This window comes from Sinocyclocheilus grahami, unplaced genomic scaffold, assembly GCF_001515645.1.
Source record: "Sinocyclocheilus grahami isolate Dianchi unplaced genomic scaffold, SAMN03320097.WGS_v1.1 scaffold74.1, whole genome shotgun sequence".
In the NCBI taxonomy this organism is placed as follows: Eukaryota; Metazoa; Chordata; class Actinopteri; order Cypriniformes; family Cyprinidae; genus Sinocyclocheilus; species Sinocyclocheilus grahami.
Window position 1 is genome coordinate 2,493,436 of NW_015505253.1, and position 17,538 is coordinate 2,510,973.

The following is a 17,538-nucleotide window of genomic DNA, read 5'->3' on the forward strand; positions in this document are numbered from 1 at the left end:
TAATCCTTTCTGGATTACAATCCGCCATCAAAATGATTTTTTGACATTTAATTATTCTGGCTGCAGTGAGAAAAGGCTATAAACGATCGGTCACCTGCAGGATCCTCACATGCGATAGCCTAGTAGCCGGGACAACTTCTTTATGTTTACAGACGTGACGTAATGACGCAGTGCCATGCTCGAATTTCCCGCAAAAACCTACCCGTACCACTCAAATTAGAAAACATAATTATAAAATAACCGTTGTGAATCGGGCTAAAGTAAGGCGATAGTTTTGAACACTGGCTGGTTATGTACTTGCTCAAATATTGATTTTGGATCATTTTTAACCAAAAAAAGTTACGGACTGCAGCTTTAAGTAAAAATCTGTCTTTACAAATTTTATTAGTAATGGAGTAATATTTGACCCGCAGTATCTGTACTTTCACTTAAGTAATGGAGTTGTGTACTTTGTCTGCCTCTGCTTATTACATGCTATAAATGTATATTTTTAAATAAAATGAAATATAGACCTTTACGAATTACTGTTTACGACCACTTTATTGGCTTCTTTAAAACAACCAAATATTTAATTCAGAAATGCCTTGAGAAAATAATAATAATAAAAAATAATAATAATCGCACCATTAGAATTAAACAGTTCACTATAATATGTAATATAGGTCTACTTAAACATTCAAAAACTCCCTCCCCAGGCTATGACCATTTATGGAAACTAGGCAGCAAAAATGGGCCAATCAGAAACCAACGCACTATTGACATCACAACCATAAGCTCATTTACATACAAAAGCGGGGTTTTTTTAGGCTTTTAATGTTTTTGAAAGGCTCTTCTGATCACTTAGGCTGCATTTAGTTGATCAAAAATATATTAAACACAGAAATATTGTGAAATATGCTTACAATTTAAAATAACTGTTTTCTATTTGAATACATGTTCAAATGTAATTTATTGCTGTGATCAAAGCTGAAATTACAGCATCATTACTCCAGTCTTCAGTGTCACATGATCCTTCAGAAATCATTCTAATGTGCTGATTTGCTGCTCAAGAAACATGCATTACTATTGATATTTTTGTGGAAACTGTGATTTTTTTTTCAGGATTCTTTGATGAATAGAAAATTCAAAAGAACAGCATTTATTCTAAATAGAAATCTGCTGTAACATTACACATTTTTACTATCACTTTTGATCAATTAAATGCATAGCCTATTTGCTTAATAAAAGTGTTGATTTCTTTAAAAAAAAAACTGACACAAAAGAGCCTATTTAATTCTATTAGTCAGTTAATGCAAGGTCAGAAAAACTAAATTATGACTGGATTTGGTGCAAGATTTTCAACTTCATAAAATGGAATAATAAAATGCTACATGATGTGACCTCTTTAGGAATCATATCACATGTCACATGTGTTTGTGTGCAGGTGGTGAGGTCTCTAAAGCAAAGTTTACACAGTATTTCAGAGGTAGTTTGTCTGGACTGATGATACGACCAGGAAAGATTGAAAACCAGAAGATCATCTCCTGCCTACAGGCCTGCAAAGAAGGATTGGACATCACCTCACTGGAGAGCCTCGGACAGAGGATAAAGGTTACACACATTCACGGCTAACTTTAGAAAACACTGTACAAACTCTTAATTACAAATCTGAATGAATGAGGTATCCTTGAAGCCAATGTGCAATGCTCAACTATAGTTCAACTAGTTCAAGTTCACAGATTTGATTGCACATTCTGGTAAATTTTATACTGTAAGTCACATTGCATTAGTTCTGAAAAGGAGTTTGCCGTGAATAAAACCATTGAAAAGAGATGAAACTCACTATTTTGTTTAAAAAGAATGAGGAAAAGGTGAAGAAAAGCCAGGAGACGAGACTTGAGGAGAGATATTTCTGTACGCACATTTTCCATTTTCTGCTTTGCGTTCCTCTGTTCTGTTCTATTGTATTCGAGAAGCTCTAGGGAAGATTTGAGGATCAAATGAAAGCAGGTTTTACAGACAGAGAGTCAGAGTGTTAGTGAGAGACAGAAGGTGGTCTGATCGCTCATAAGCTCAAAGCAAGATTGTGCTTCATTCAGAACCAAACTCATAATGCCTTTTAAATAACAGTTCCGTTCTTGCTGTGATGCAACATGCAGAATTTGAATTTAAATTAGAATTAAGATAATTAATTCATATAGCTGCTGTAAGTGTAGTTTATCATACAATTTTCAGCATAAATTACATAAAAACACCTGTTAACATACACAAAACATTAATATTTCATTTCTGAAATGCCACAGGGATCTGAACAATAATAAAATAATTAAAAACACAGCAATTTGCAAATTCATTTGACCAATTCATTGACAAAACTGACTCTAAAGAATAATAGCATATTTACACTACACAACAACAATCACTGAAATATTTTAGAGCAAAACTACACTTTAAAAGGCGGTTGTGGTAGCCAGAATTCTGCAAAAATACAGTAAAAATGTATACACATTTGCAGAACAACCTTATTTAAATGTAATACATTTAATAATAATTGACTGATAAACAATAAGTTATATACATTTAATAATAAATAATAAAAGATAATAAATGGTTTCAGTCATTTACAGTTAATATTACAATAATGTTTTACAGTATATAGCAAAACATGACTACACTATAAAAAATCTATAAAGAACATTGGAAAGGTTCCATTGATATTAAAAGTTCTTCATGGAACCATATGCCAACAAGAACCTTTATTGAGTGTATTTGTAACTAGATTTGTATATTTTCTGCTAGCTAGCTGCTGGCTATTTCAAATCCCTAATCATAATATAAACAATCCTAACCCTTCTTGTAACCTTTACTCTTATTCTGTTCTTATCCAATTCATATTCCACCCTTAGCGAGGTTTCATTTTTATGTACAGACCGGGAAATGGAAAGAGAATAACAGAGAGATTTGAATTTTTTTTGGAACAGAAATGCACCCACTTAGCGTCCATGATTATTCAAAGCAGATCATGAATATGCATAAGCCCCAAGAGGATTATGACCCGCCCCTCTGAGGCTTCAGCACAGCCAGTTCGCATGAAAATTACACACTAAAACACACATAATCAAGAGCAATTAAGTATTATATTACGGTAAGACATATAATTGAACTCTAGCTTCTCTCATTCTTAAAACTTCCTGATCACAGATTATATTAAGCACAAACATGTTGTGTTTTGCATAATTAGTAACTTTTATCTAAAAGTAATTTAGATGATTCATTTACACTTTTGCAAAGTTACAGATTGCTTGTCAAGGAGACAAACACTGTACACCTTGGCCTAAAAAGTAATGATGTAAACATGGAAAAGTGAGACTGTATAGACCTATGGGGACAGAACTTGTTTTGCATGGTGACCTGAAGTCATTTCAACATTTACAGGAGCTAGACAGTGATTAAAAAATACCAGAAATATCAGTGTTTTTCTCCCACCAGCCAAAATAAAATGGCTGGTCAAATCATCAGGGATGCACTGCAGTTATTATATAATTATCTTTATAATTCTGTTTATAGTTACAATAAGCTGATAATTATTTGTGTGTTATGAACAGATAAAATGCTATACTGTTTAAAGAAATAGAAAATAATATAAAACTTGTTTTAAATGCTACAAGTGAATTTATGATGCAATATATAATAATAATAACCATTATTTTGGCCAATATTGAGATTTACTCACTTACTAATATCATTCATTTAGTGAACTTATTAAATGGTTTTTCAATAGGGGATTTGCTTTAAAATAAATAAATACATTTTAAAAATATCACAAAAAAATATTATTGCAAAACAGTACAATATACTCCAATATGTTAACTCCAAGAGACTTAACAGTACTATTAAATTCATATTTTTGTGAAAGTTTAATTTTAGGTGAATAATATATTATAGCAAAAAAGGCATATAAATGTAAAACTAGGAGAAAATCATCATGCAAAATTAAATATTCAATACTGAACAATAAAGTTTACACTTGGCTCCTTCAATGCCATGTTGGAATATGTTCACGTGTTTAAACAGATGTGAGGCAAACGTCCAGGTTTAGTGAATGGCAGAATGCCTCATCCTTCACTATCCACCGCCATTCGAACGCATGAATTTCATCATGGAAAATCCAAGCATATGTTCGACACGCGTCACCCTGAGAAACCATTAACATCCAAACACAGGGCTAAAGATATCAAATAGCATGCATCGTTTGGTCATCAGTCAATCGTCACAGATAGTAAAAGAATAAGTAAAATCATATTTTAGTTTAAACCAACGGTAACGTGTAGCAAACAGCTGTTTTCACAACGAAACATGAATTAATCTCTTCAAGCCTCAGCGTATCTAAACCTTCAGTCACAGATGGTTTCCTCCATTCATTTCCTGTCTGTTGATGAATGTGAGTTTTTGTTTGCATCATGATTAACAACATCTTTAATTAGAGAAGGCGGATCTGTGTTCATTTGTGGATAATGGACTTCCTACTTCCAGTCATTCAGAGCTGCTTCACGGTGGTGAAATCACTAGAGTTGTAAATTAATTCTAGTAAACACCGTTTGTGTTTTGCTTTTAAGCTCATTAAGTCCAATTACTGTGAGATTCAAGAAAGCTGAAGTGTTATTAATTCACTGCAGGCCTAGTTTTTCTCTTTGTGTGAAGTTATCAGCGCTGCAGTCTCCCTAATGAGTTGGGAACAGCTCCAAGTCATTTGTTTACACTCTGCACATCACTGTCAAACGCTTCTTATTATTTATATCCAAGTGGAGATGTCTTCACCTCTGAGGGAGTGTTTGCAGGACCCAAAATTAACTTCATGCCCAACCTGCCAATGACAAGTGAGCTGAGACAATTTACCAGCTCTAAATATCAGGGTTATTATAGTTAAAGGGATAGTTCACCCAAAAATGAAAATTTGATGTGTATCTGCTTACCCCCAGGGCATCCAAGATGTAGGTGACTTTGTTTCTTCAGTAGAACACAAACAAAGATTTTTAACTCAAACCGTTGCAGTCTGTCAGTCTTATATGCAAGTGAATGGGAATCACGGATTCCCTTTGAGAGTCAAAAAACATACACAAACAAAACCAAATTTAACCCTGTGGCTCGTGACGATACATTGATGTGTAAAGACATGAAACGATCGGTATGTGCAAGAAACTGAATAGTATTTATATTGTTTTTTTACCTCTGATTTACTGCAATGTCCGAACTGTCTTGAGCACGTTCGCGTCGTCTTCTTCTTCTTGCTTTACAGCGGATCACAGACTTATAAGTGCATTACCGCCACCTATCTCTCAAATGGACCATTGACACTCCTAATTGAGATTGTAGATAGAGTGTCAATGGTCCATTTGAGAGATAAATGCACTTATAAGTCTGCGATCTGCCGTAAAGCAAGAAGAAGAAGACGCATCATGCGCTGGCTGAAGAAGAAGCCACAGGGTTTAATTTGGTTTTGTTTGTGTATGTTTTTTGACTCTCAAAGCCGTGATTCCTATTCACTTCCATTATAAGACTGACAGACTGCAACGGTTTGAGTTAAAAATCTCTGTTTGTGTTCTACTGAAGAAACAAAGTCACCTACATCTTGGATGCCCTGGGGGTAAGCAGATAAACATCACATTTCATTTTTGGGTGAACTATCCCTTTAAATAAAACAAAAGCAAAAACCATAGAACAATTTGTTACTTGAAATAAAATAAACTTTAACTTAAATAAAATATAAAATAAATGTTATGTTGCCAATTAATGCAATATTTCTCATTTTCATTAAGTGTATTTTGATGTACTAAAATAACCAAACCTAAAAAAATATTTAAAACTATATATTTTAAAATAAATAAATAAAAATGACAATAACACACAACAAAATCGGTAAAACTTTAGGATTAAAATAAAAATAGAAAATATAAGAACAAAAAATAGAATAAAAATATTAATATTCCAAATATCAATAAAAAATATAATAGTATCTCAGTGACACTAAAATAACCCTGCTAAATATTTCTTATATGTGATGGAAAATTATTTTGCATTATATAATTATATCCAAAATTAAATTTTGGCAATTTCAACTGAACTGATAAAGTTTATCAACTTTATATGTGACCCTGGAGCACAAAACCAGTCTTAAGTCGCTGGGGTATATTTGTAGCAATAGCCAACAATACATTGTATGGGTCAAAATTATAAATTTTTCTTTTATACCAAAAATCATTAGGATATTAAGTAAAGATCATGTTCCGTGAAGATATTTTGTAAATTTCCTACCGTTTTTAATTTTTGACTAGTAATATGCATTGCTAAGAACTTCATTTGGACAACTTTAAAGGCGATTTTCTCAATATTTAGATTTTTTTTTTTTTGCACCCTCAGATTCCAGATTTCAAATAGTTGTATCTCAGCCAAATATTGTCCTATCCTAACAAACCACACATCAATGGAAAGCTTATTTATTCATAAGCTTAAATCTTAAATCTGGATTTATTAGGATAAACGTTCCTAATAAAGCCACTGGCAATATGGCAATTGCATTTGGTGCTTACTTTTGGACCCTGTATGTGTGTGTTTGTGTGTGTCTGTATCTAAAATAACACACACAAAAGAGAAAGAATGTGTTGTTGTGTTTGTGATCTCTGCAGGTGTTTCGGGGAGGATGTGTGTATTTCTGTCCCTGATATTGAGGCAGTTGTCATGGTAATGCAGCCTAGTGAACCACGCATCACAATCACTGGGGCGGAGCACCTGACCGTCCCCGCCTCTGACCTTGCCCTCGGCCTATCCCTGTTCAGAGATTTGCATATCATCAGCACAGTAACAAAAAGCGACGGACAGACAAACACAGGTAGAACATTTCTAGAATCACCTTTCTTCTCTTAATGGGTAATTTGTTCAAAATGATTATTTACTCACCTTCATATCATTCTAATTTAAAAATGTAAGTTATATATTGTAGTGCTTTTTCAAACCTGTTTTGACCCACCATATTGAATATACAGGAATGAGATCTAAGAGGGAACATTTTCAGCAAATTTTCAGAAAATAGTGCACAAGTTGTGTTTTTACGAGTGCTTTACTATCATTTTTTGGAGCTTGACAGGATCCATTCTATACCAAAGAGTGGAAAGCATCCTGCTCAACTTTACCTTCTGTGTTGAACAAAAGAAAAGTCAGTCATTGAGTAAATGATGACAGATTTTTCCTTTTTGGGTGAACTATTTCTGCAACAAAAACACTACTAATGAAAACAAGCCACAAAGAAAGTCCCCAAACGCAGCACAGAGCACATTATTCACTGACAGAGTGCAGGTGTCATGCTGTTTTGGTGGGAAACAACAGTAAATGCAAAAAAACATGTTAATAAATCATAAAAGACAGATGCTCACTGCACCCTCCACCCTCACAACACATGAGGATGCTTCTCTGAATCTGAAACGCCTCTCCCTCCATTATTCTGAGGGCTTATTTGTTTACTTTAAATGAGACAAATCATAGAAAACTACACTTTCCTTGCTCTTTCCAATTAAAGTTTCAGTCACTATGTAGATATTCATTAGCATTCAAAAATTTGGGCTCAATAGGATTTTTTTTTAAAGAAATTAATACCTAAATTCAACAAATATGCAATAAATTGATCAAACGTGTAAGTAAAGACATATAAAACAAAATATTAATATTTCTAATAAATGCCGTTGTATTGAATTTTCTATTCATCAAAGTATCCTGAAAAAAATGCATCACAGTTTCCACAAAAATATGAAGCAGCACAACTGTTTTCAACATTGATAATGATCAGAAATGTTTCTTGAGCAGCAAATCAGAATATTAGAATGATTCCTGAAGGATCATGTGACACTGAAGACTGGAGTAATGATGCTGAAAATTCAGCTTAACATCACAGGAATAAATTACACTTCAAAATATATTTAGGGTTATTTTAAATTGTAATAATATTTTATAATTAATAACATTTATTAATAAGATTTATTATTGTTTTTACTGTATTTTTAATGTGTTCTTTCAAACACATACAAAACATTTACAAATTAATTAATTTTAAAAAATCTTACCGATCCCAAACCTTTGAACAGTAGTATAAATTTATAAAAACTTCAGCTAGTCCCACTGTATATGAACTCCTCTGGTACATGATCAGAATAGAGGTCATTTGCATATAGAAACCTAAGTGATATATTAAATATTATAAAAGTGTTGAATATGCATAATTTAAAAGGAGACTTAAAAAAAGTTTTAAAAAAGCATCATAAAAGTAGTCCAGACAGCTCATGGACTGTCATGGATATTACATTGCATATATTTCATGAATATTATATTTCTGAAAACTGTGGGAATTATAGCAGAGAACGAAATATTTCTTTTTTATTATTATTATTCATTCAAATTTGTTTCATCGTTGTATGTGTGCAGATCACAGGTCAGGTGCATTGAAGGAAATCACACATAATCTGGACTACTGTGACATCATGGTGTTGGGGGAGGAGTTAAGGGCGGGGCTAGAGAGTCTGGAACTGCACCACAGCGCCTTATTGGGCAAACACCTGGAATACGTCATCTCCAGCACTGGCATGTCTATATATGGTAAAAAAAAAACTCTGCAACTTACTTCAATCTTTCCCAAACACAATTTCCTCATCTCTTTCATCTTCTACATCTGGTTTAGGTGTGGACTCCATCTCTCACTACACAGAGGTGATCGGACAGGTGCGTTATCAGAGCCGTCAGGCAGTCGATTCTGTCCGCACCTTCAGACTCACCTGCTCTGAGCTCAGCGGACGTTACACCAGCGATCAGTATACGTTACAGGTGAGAACCAAACAAAGAAATGCATTAAGCCACGGTTCTGATCTATGTCCTAAAGATGCTCTCTATCACTCTTTCTCCAAGGTCAACATCCTTCACAGCGAGGAAGCTATTGAACATGTCAATCATGCGATTGCTCCGCCCAAATACATGCAAATTATTCATCCTACAGTCATAGAATCTAACAGCTACAGCATAGGTGAGTGAAAGTCAAAATGATTGTGTCGGCCTTAATGAAGTGTGTCTGTGATTATGTTCATTTTGATATGACAAGGTAAACATTAGCTGAGGTGATACCAAATATGAAATACTCTCAGTTAAAAGATTGGGGTTGGCAAGATTTTTGGAAGAAGTCGCTTCGGCTAACCAAGGCTCCATTTATTTGATTAAAAATACAGTAAAAACAGTAATATTGTGAAATATTATAACAATTTTAAAATAACTGTTTTCTATTTTAATATATTGTAAGATTAAGAGTAAGATTAAGATCATTACTCCAGTCTTCAGTGTCACATGATCCATCAGAAATCATTCTAATATACTGATTTGATGCTCATGTATATTTCTGATTATTGTGACAGCGCTCATGTCCACTGTGGACATTACTATCCGTCACAGTGATGCCAAGTCCATGGTTTTCCTGTGGAATTGGGCTACTTTATCACTGTTGCCACGGGTTGCTTTTCATGTCTGCGGGTTGAAGCGACCCCAATAACGTGTATTTTAGCCCCCGGAACACGATTTTTACCGGGGGACCCCCTCGAAAAGCGGTTCGTTTGGGCTAGTTTTGAGTAGCAATTGGGTCGGGTTTTGTTGTAAAAACCTGGCAACCCTTTCCGTCAAGCAGAACGTTATTATTGCTAACATAGCGGACTCATCGAAAAATACATTGGCATCATGTATTAAAGAGAAAATAATCACTTCATCCGATGTTTAAGTGAATAAAATAGCCTTGACCGCCTTACATGAGTTCCACAACTATTGAATTTGTTCTCTCTCACCGGACTCGTGTGTGTGTGTGTGTGTGTGTGTGTGTGTGTGTGGGTGATGTAAAAGAGGAAAGCAGGCATTTGGACCAAAGCACTGTGAGGCAAGGGAGGGGGAGACTCAAATGTTTCTGAACATAAAACGCATTTTTGCCCCGTTTGTGTTGTTTTACTACTTACACAATTATTTAAAGTATAAAACATTGCTATTTACAATACACAGCGTGGTTTTTAATCATAATTTTAGGGGGGTTGTCAAATTATGACATCTATTCTAAAGTCTATAGCGTGTAAGATTTATTGTTTTTCTCCAGTCGTACCTGCCGTTGCTACTGCAGTCATTGTGCTGTGTATCGCCGCCCTGCTGGTGGTGCTGCTGAGTGTTTACCTCTTCAACCAACCACAAAACCAAGAGCTCATTCACACGCACACGCTGCCAGAGAAACAAGCGGACTGTGACGGATCCTCTCTCTCCATCACTGTCAACCCTCTGGAGGTACGACAAACCGTCTACATGCTCAAGCAACACAAGACACCATAATGTAAAGAAGCTGCCAAAATGTTGACGCCTGTCAAACTGTCACAGCATGCACGAGTCTCTGTGAAAACGAAAACCTTTCTTTATAGCTGACAGGACAGTACAGCAGTTACACAATCAGCTAGAGCTGAACATCTGATTTAAACACTGTCGTTTACAGGGGCGTAAATTTAATCTAACAGACAATAAACATAACATTTCTCAAGAGCAATTTTTGAAGGGGACACAAATAATCAAGCTAAAATTGTACTTGTAAGGATATGTATGCACAGAGGAAAGCCTTACTACTATTAGAGTAGCAGGGAGACCGTGCCAAATTAGACAACTCCAAGCTGTTGTGGTCACGCTGTGACAGCGCTCATGTCCACTGTGGACATTACTATCCGTCACAGTGATGCCAAGTCCATGGTTTTCCTGTGGAATTGGGCTACTTTATCACTGTTGCCACGGGTTGCTTTTCATGTCTGCGGGTTGAAGCGACCCCAATAACGTGTATTTTAGCCCCCGGAACACGATTTTTACCGGGGGACCCCCTCGAAAAGCGGTTCGTTTGGGCTAGTTTTGAGTAGCAATTGGGTCGGGATTTGTTGTAAAAACCTGGCAACCCTTTCCGTCAAGCAGGTAATGTTATTATTGCTAACATAGCAGACTCATCGAAAAATACATTGGCATCATGTATTAAAGAGAAAATAATCACTTCATCCGATGTTTAAGTGAATAAAATAGCCTTGACCGCCTTACATGAGTTCCACAACTATTGAATTTGTTCTCTCTCACCGGACTCGTGTGTGTGTGTGTGTGTGTGTGTGTGTGTGTGTGGGTGATGTAAAAGAGGAAAGCAGGCATTTGGACCAAAGCACTGTGAGGCAAGGGAGGGGGAGACTCAAATGTTTCTGAACATAAAACGCATTTTTGCCCCGTTTGTGTTGTTTTACTACTTACACAATTATTTAAAGTATAAAACATTGCTATTTACAATACACAGCGTGGTTTTTAATCATAATTTTAGGGGGGACAACCCTCAGATGGGGGGGGGTCCTGTCCCCGTCCCCCTGGGATTTCCGCCTATGGTCGTTTATAAGAAATGAAAGCACCAAAATTATATGAGAGATCATTGGCCTAGTATTTTGCCATTAATTTGGACATCTTCCTCAATCAGTATCTCTGTTGATCCTTGAGATTTGAATCAGATTTGAAGGTTAGTGCACAACAACATTTTAACCAGCCTATTCTTTCCCTCTCTGGTTTTATAGGTAGTTACTGGTTTAGAATTGGGTATAGAACCAGGACTGTTATTGTTTAGAGGCATTGTTTTTTTAGTAAAAAAATAAAATAAAATAGAATCACCACTATGGAGATAGAATTGTTGCTTAATTCCAAATAAATAGATTATGATCCACAAATAAATGTAAAGAGATTAACAAAAATTAAACATATTGACAAATAAATAGAATGAGATCCGCAAATAAATCTTAAAGTTTTACAAACATGAATTCAATTCACAAAAAAATAAAATGAGATTTGCAAATAAAAAAAACATATTCACAAATATATATTTATGTAACAACCGCAACTTTGTGTAGGTAATATAAGCGCCATAAAATGGGTACAGTAAAAGATGTTTAAAATTGGATTTTAGACCATTAGACTGTGTATCATGCCAACCAAGCCACAGTATTATATATGGGAACAACGCTATACTGGATTCAAACGTGTTATGGAAGCGTCATGTTATTCAATATGGAAATAAAAGCATCAATAAGTAACTGACTAATAAATAACTGAACGCAACCTCATAATAAACATTTGTTTGTGTAATAGGTTAAATTGCCGTCACACAACAGCAAACAGCATTTCCCAGTTTTTCAGTCAAGCCGATGTATATGAGCTGCTATGTGGATCTAACGATGTATGAAGTTTTTGATATTCTGTGGTGGTCAGTTCACATATATATATATTTACCTTTTATAAGCATTTTTACATTTATAAAGCCATTTTTTCTTAAAGTGTGCATCATCTTTTTGAGTCAAGATCTTGCATATAATTTGTCAATTAGGATAATGAGACATTTGGGCTGTTACCAAGCAAATGGTATAAAAATCAACGAAATTAATCTTTGCAATGCAGAGGAAACACAGAAGCTGCATCTGAAGTGACATTTAGATGTCACACTGTTTAATGCAGCTCAGAGGGACATGGGATGCTTTAACCTGCAGTTACAAATGCATAGATAATATTTTGATATTTTTTAAAAAACACGTCAAATACTGACATTTGAAATTATTTAAAAAATGAAAAGATACTTTAAATGTGAAATTTAAACCGCCAGTAGGTGGCAGCAAGTAGCTGTTAATAAGTGAGTTATTGCGATTGAACCGAATCATTTAAACAGTCGATTCATTCAGAAACGAAACACTGTCATGTTGCTCAGAGATGCAAAACTCTTTATTTTTGTTGTCAAAATAGAGCAAAAACAGGCAATATGGTGTCTAAAAGTCAAGTCTCTTAGTTATATTATGCTATTTTAATTTTTCCTAAATCTTTCATATTTGAGCCAATGCAGATGAATGAAGTTATCTCAGGACGAGACCACCCTGATTGTAAAGCAAAACGTGATTGGCTATAGCGAGATCGTGCTACGATTGGTCAGCGAAATGTGGCTGTTATCTGATTGGCTTGAGTAGACGGTGGGTGGAGTCCACGTATTTGTGGATTGTCAGCAGCACGTCTTGACGCAAGAAATGTTTCACAATTCACAAATGCACAGGACGCGATTCACAAATAAATGCCAGGCAAAGTTGTGGTTGTGACATAAATATATATTTGTGAATATGTTTTTTTATTTGCAAATCTCATTTTATTTATTTGTGAATTTAATTCATGTTTGTGAAAAAACAATTTCCACTTTAAATTTTATATATATATATACATACAAAAATCTTGGTTACAATGAGGCATTTACGTTGGAAGTGATTAGTACCAATCCGTAAACGTTAAAATACACAGATTCAATAATATGGCCACAAAACTTAAACGATTTGTGTGTTAAAGAGATAGTCCACCCATAAATAAACATTTTGCCATCATTAACTCACCCTCATATTGTTCCAAACCTGCTGGAACACAAAAGATGATCTGAAGAGCGAAAGTCAAAAAATGAAACTACATTAGGGTGAGTAAATGATGACAGAATTTTGATTTTGGGATGAACTATGCCTTTAAATATTTTTTTAAGTGTGTAAAGCTATATCCAATTGTTAAAATTTTTGTGACAACAGATCTCCATAAACCCTAAAATAACTTGAGAAATTATTATTTAAACAGCTTGACATCTCGAATACTGCAAGTTTTGATAGAATTTTAAATGTGTTTTTCTAAAATGAAAAGCTTTAAAGCCCCACTAAAATTGTCCCCACTAAGCGCCTCACTGTAGCCTTGATTTGTGCTTTTTAAAGAAAAGGAGGAATGAGATGTAATTCATTTTAATTGTTAATTTTCACATTCCTGTCACTTCAAAAACCTGTATGACTTACTTTCTTCCTGAATGTTCACAATTGCAGTGAATTTCCTCGTAAATAACTATAGATTATGAGTCCTCATCAGCACAAAATCCTGTGAAAAAATATGAAAACTGTGACAAAGCAGAATTATAATCAACCAAATTATTATTGATTATTACAGATGAGCAAGATGTTCAATAGCCAAATTTGAAGCATGTTCACATTCCTCTTTTCCTTACAATGAAAGTGGATGGAGACCGGGGCTTTCAAGCTAAAAAAAAAAAAAAGGTAGTCCATATGATTCACTATATTCACTTAAGTTGTATGACAACTTAAGTGTCTGTAAGTGTCTGTATCTGTAATTTACTAAAAGTACCGCTTGACAGCTGTAGTCACCATTCATTGTAGGGAAACGAACAGCTTAGACATTCAGCTATAAATGTTTTCGTTTGTGGCCCTGGAAGAAAGTAGAGTAAATTATTTAGACATAAACTACATTTTTGGATGTACTGCCCGTTTAAAGCAACTGTATGTAATTAATTTTTTTTACTTTAAAATATCTGATGGTACACAAACTTGTAATAAGGAAAATGGCTTGTGTTTATTTCCCAAACCACATGTACAGCTATCTATGGAAATTGCGAAGTTTTAATTCTCACTATTCTGACTTTTGTTCTGAGAATTCTGAGACATAAACTCGCAATTGCGAGTTATAAAGTCAAAATTGTGTGATATAAACTCGCAATTATGAGTTATAAGGTCAGAATTGCGAGATATAAACTCACAATTCTGACTTTTTTTTCAGAATTGCGAGTCAATTCTGACTTTATAAGACAATTGCGAGTTATTAAGTCAGAATTGTGTGATATAAACTCGCAATTATGAGTTATAAGGTCAGAATTGCGAGTTTATATCTCGCAATTCTGACCTTATAACTCATAATTGCGAGTTTATATCACACAATTTTGACTTTATAACTCGCAATTGCGAGTTTATGTCTCAGAATTCTCAGAACAAAAGTCAGAATAGTGAGAATTAAAACTTCGCAATTTCCATAGATAGCTGTACATGTGGTTTGGGAAATAAACACAAGCCATTTTCCTTATTACAAGTTTGTGTACCATCAGATATTTTAAAGTAAAAAAAATTAATTACATACAGTTGCTTTAAACGGGCAGTACATCCAAAAATGTAGTTTATGTCTAAATAATTTACTCTACTTTCTTCCAGGGCCACAAACGAAAACATTTATAGCTGAATGTCTAAGCTGTTCGTTTCCCTACAATGAATGGTGACTACAGCTGTCAAGCGGTACTTTTAGTAAATTACAGATACAGACACTTACAGACACTTAAGTTGTCATACAACTTAAGTGAATATAGTGAATCATATGGACTACCTTTTTTTTTTTTTTAGCTTGAAAGCCCCGGTCTCCATCCACTTTCATTGTAAGGAAAAGAGGAATGTGAACATGCTTCAAATTTGGCTATTGAACATCTTGCTCATCTGTAATAATCAATAATAATTTGGTTGATTATAATTCTGCTTTGTCACAGTTTTCATATTTTTTCACAGGATTTTGTGCTGATGAGGACTCATAATCTATAGTTATTTACGAGGAAATTCACTGCAATTGTGAACATTCAGGAAGAAAGTAAGTCATACAGGTTTTTGAAGTGACAGGAATGTGAAAATTAACAATTAAAATGAATTACATCTCATTCCTCCTTTTCTTTAAAAAGCACAAATCAAGGCTACAGTGAGGCGCTTAGTGGGGACAATTTTAGTGGGGCTTTAAAGCTTTTCATTTTAGAAAAACACATTTAAAATTCTATCAAAACTTGCAGTATTCGAGATGTCAAGCTGTTTAAATAATAATTTCTCAAGTTATTTTAGGGTTTATGGAGATCTGTTGTCACAAAAATTTTAACAATTGGATATAGCTTTACACACTTAAAAAAATATTTAAAGGCATAGTTCATCCCAAAATCAAAATTCTGTCATCATTTACTCACCCTAATGTAGTTTCATTTTTTGACTTTCGCTCTTCAGATCATCTTTTGTGTTCCAGCAGGTTTGGAACAATATGAGGGTGAGTTAATGATGGCAAAATGTTTATTTATGGGTGGACTATCTCTTTAACACACAAATCGTTTAAGTTTTGTGGCCATATTATTGAATCTGTGTATTTTAACGTTTACGGATTGGTACTAATCACTTCCAACGTAAATGCCTCATTGTAACCAAGATTTTTGTATGTATATATATATATAAAATTTAAAGTGGAAATTGTTTTTTCACAAACATGAATTAAATTCACAAATAAATAAAATGAGATTTGCAAATAAAAAAACATATTCACAAATATATATTTATGTCACAACCACAACTTTGCCTGGCATTTATTTGTGAATCGCGTCCTGTGCATTTGTGAATTGTGAAACATTTCTTGCGTCAAGACGTGCTGCTGACAATCCACAAATACGTGGACTCCACCCACCGTCTGATTGGCCAGCTGACCCAGTGCATTGCGATTGGCCGAACACCGCAAGCACTCGTCGGAAATGTAATCGCGTAGCTTCATTTTTAAAAACAAATGTAAAGACAGTAAATAATGTCATCAGTTTAACCATCAGTTCAAGCCCGAAAGGGGAACAGAGTCACGCAGCGACATCTAGTGGTGCGTCATGCGTAGCAGGTTGATATCAGATTACTGTTCTCTCAAATTTCATAAATGTCAGACTGGGGCAAGTTGTCACAAAAACAATTGTAGGAGAATACAATCTGATTAAAAAAAACACTTTATACATATAATACATTTTTAAAAACATCTTTGTTTTACTTTAGATACTAACTTTAGGTCACTCAAACAGGTTCCATAACAGGAGTATGTAGTAGTAATGATGAGGATGATAACAATAATAATAATATCAATTTGATACATTAAAAAAAAGACTCCAGATACCCATTGACAAATTACCCCATAGTGTGACAAAGTTCAAATTGTAGGTAAAACACACACACACACACACACACACACATGATAAGCTAAACAATGAAAAAGTTATTTGATAGTAACATTTGCAATTAATATTTTACTAATCATATAAACATCTTTATAATAAATATTATTTTTAATATTAAATTTATATTAAATAAAATATGAACTGTAAATATATATACAAATAACTATTTTACAGCAAATAACTACATAAAATAGCTATTTCCTTTTTAAAGTACAGTGCTGTGATGCAGTTTTGAATGCTATTCTTAAAAAAAAAAAAAAACAAGACGGCACCATTGATGCGTAAACAAAATAATATAAAATTGAAACCTGGGGCCTGTTTCATAAAACAAGTTTACCAAATAAGCCAGGCTTATTTCAGTTAGTCCGACTTATTTGGAACCAAATCAATAATTCAGACTAACTGAAATAAACCTGGCTTATTTGGTCAACTTTAGTTTTTTTATGACCATAATAAATAAAATCCATTCCGTTAGTCAAAACTAATCTGAAAACGCACTTACAAACAAGTCGCCACATTTGTCAAACATTTGATTTTTAAAAGCAAGTGAGACTACAGAAGTAAAAGAGGAGCAGACAGGGTTTGGCTTTGGAGTTTTATTTTTATTCACATTTCAAAGGTCACAAAAGAACAAAGTCGTGTCTGCC

The 17,538-nt window shown here is 34.2% G+C and overlaps 1 protein-coding gene across 1 annotated transcript in view; it reads left to right on the forward strand.

Moving 5' to 3' along the window:
- LOC107585786 (calsyntenin-2-like) overlaps nucleotides 1-10,465 on the forward strand; it is a 52,065-nt gene extending 41,600 nt beyond the window's left edge. Inside the window, exons 10-16 of the mRNA XM_016272934.1 lie at nucleotides 1,424-1,590; nucleotides 2,181-2,185; nucleotides 6,663-6,865; nucleotides 8,449-8,619; nucleotides 8,702-8,844; nucleotides 8,926-9,040; nucleotides 10,142-10,465. Of these exons, the coding sequence (XP_016128420.1) occupies nucleotides 1,424-1,590; nucleotides 2,181-2,185; nucleotides 6,663-6,865; nucleotides 8,449-8,619; nucleotides 8,702-8,844; nucleotides 8,926-9,040; nucleotides 10,142-10,368 (1,031 nt within the window). The 3' untranslated portion in view covers nucleotides 10,369-10,465. The remainder of the gene's footprint in view (nucleotides 1-1,423; nucleotides 1,591-2,180; nucleotides 2,186-6,662; nucleotides 6,866-8,448; nucleotides 8,620-8,701; nucleotides 8,845-8,925; nucleotides 9,041-10,141) is intronic.
- Nucleotides 10,466-17,538: the final 7,073 nt, after the last annotated feature.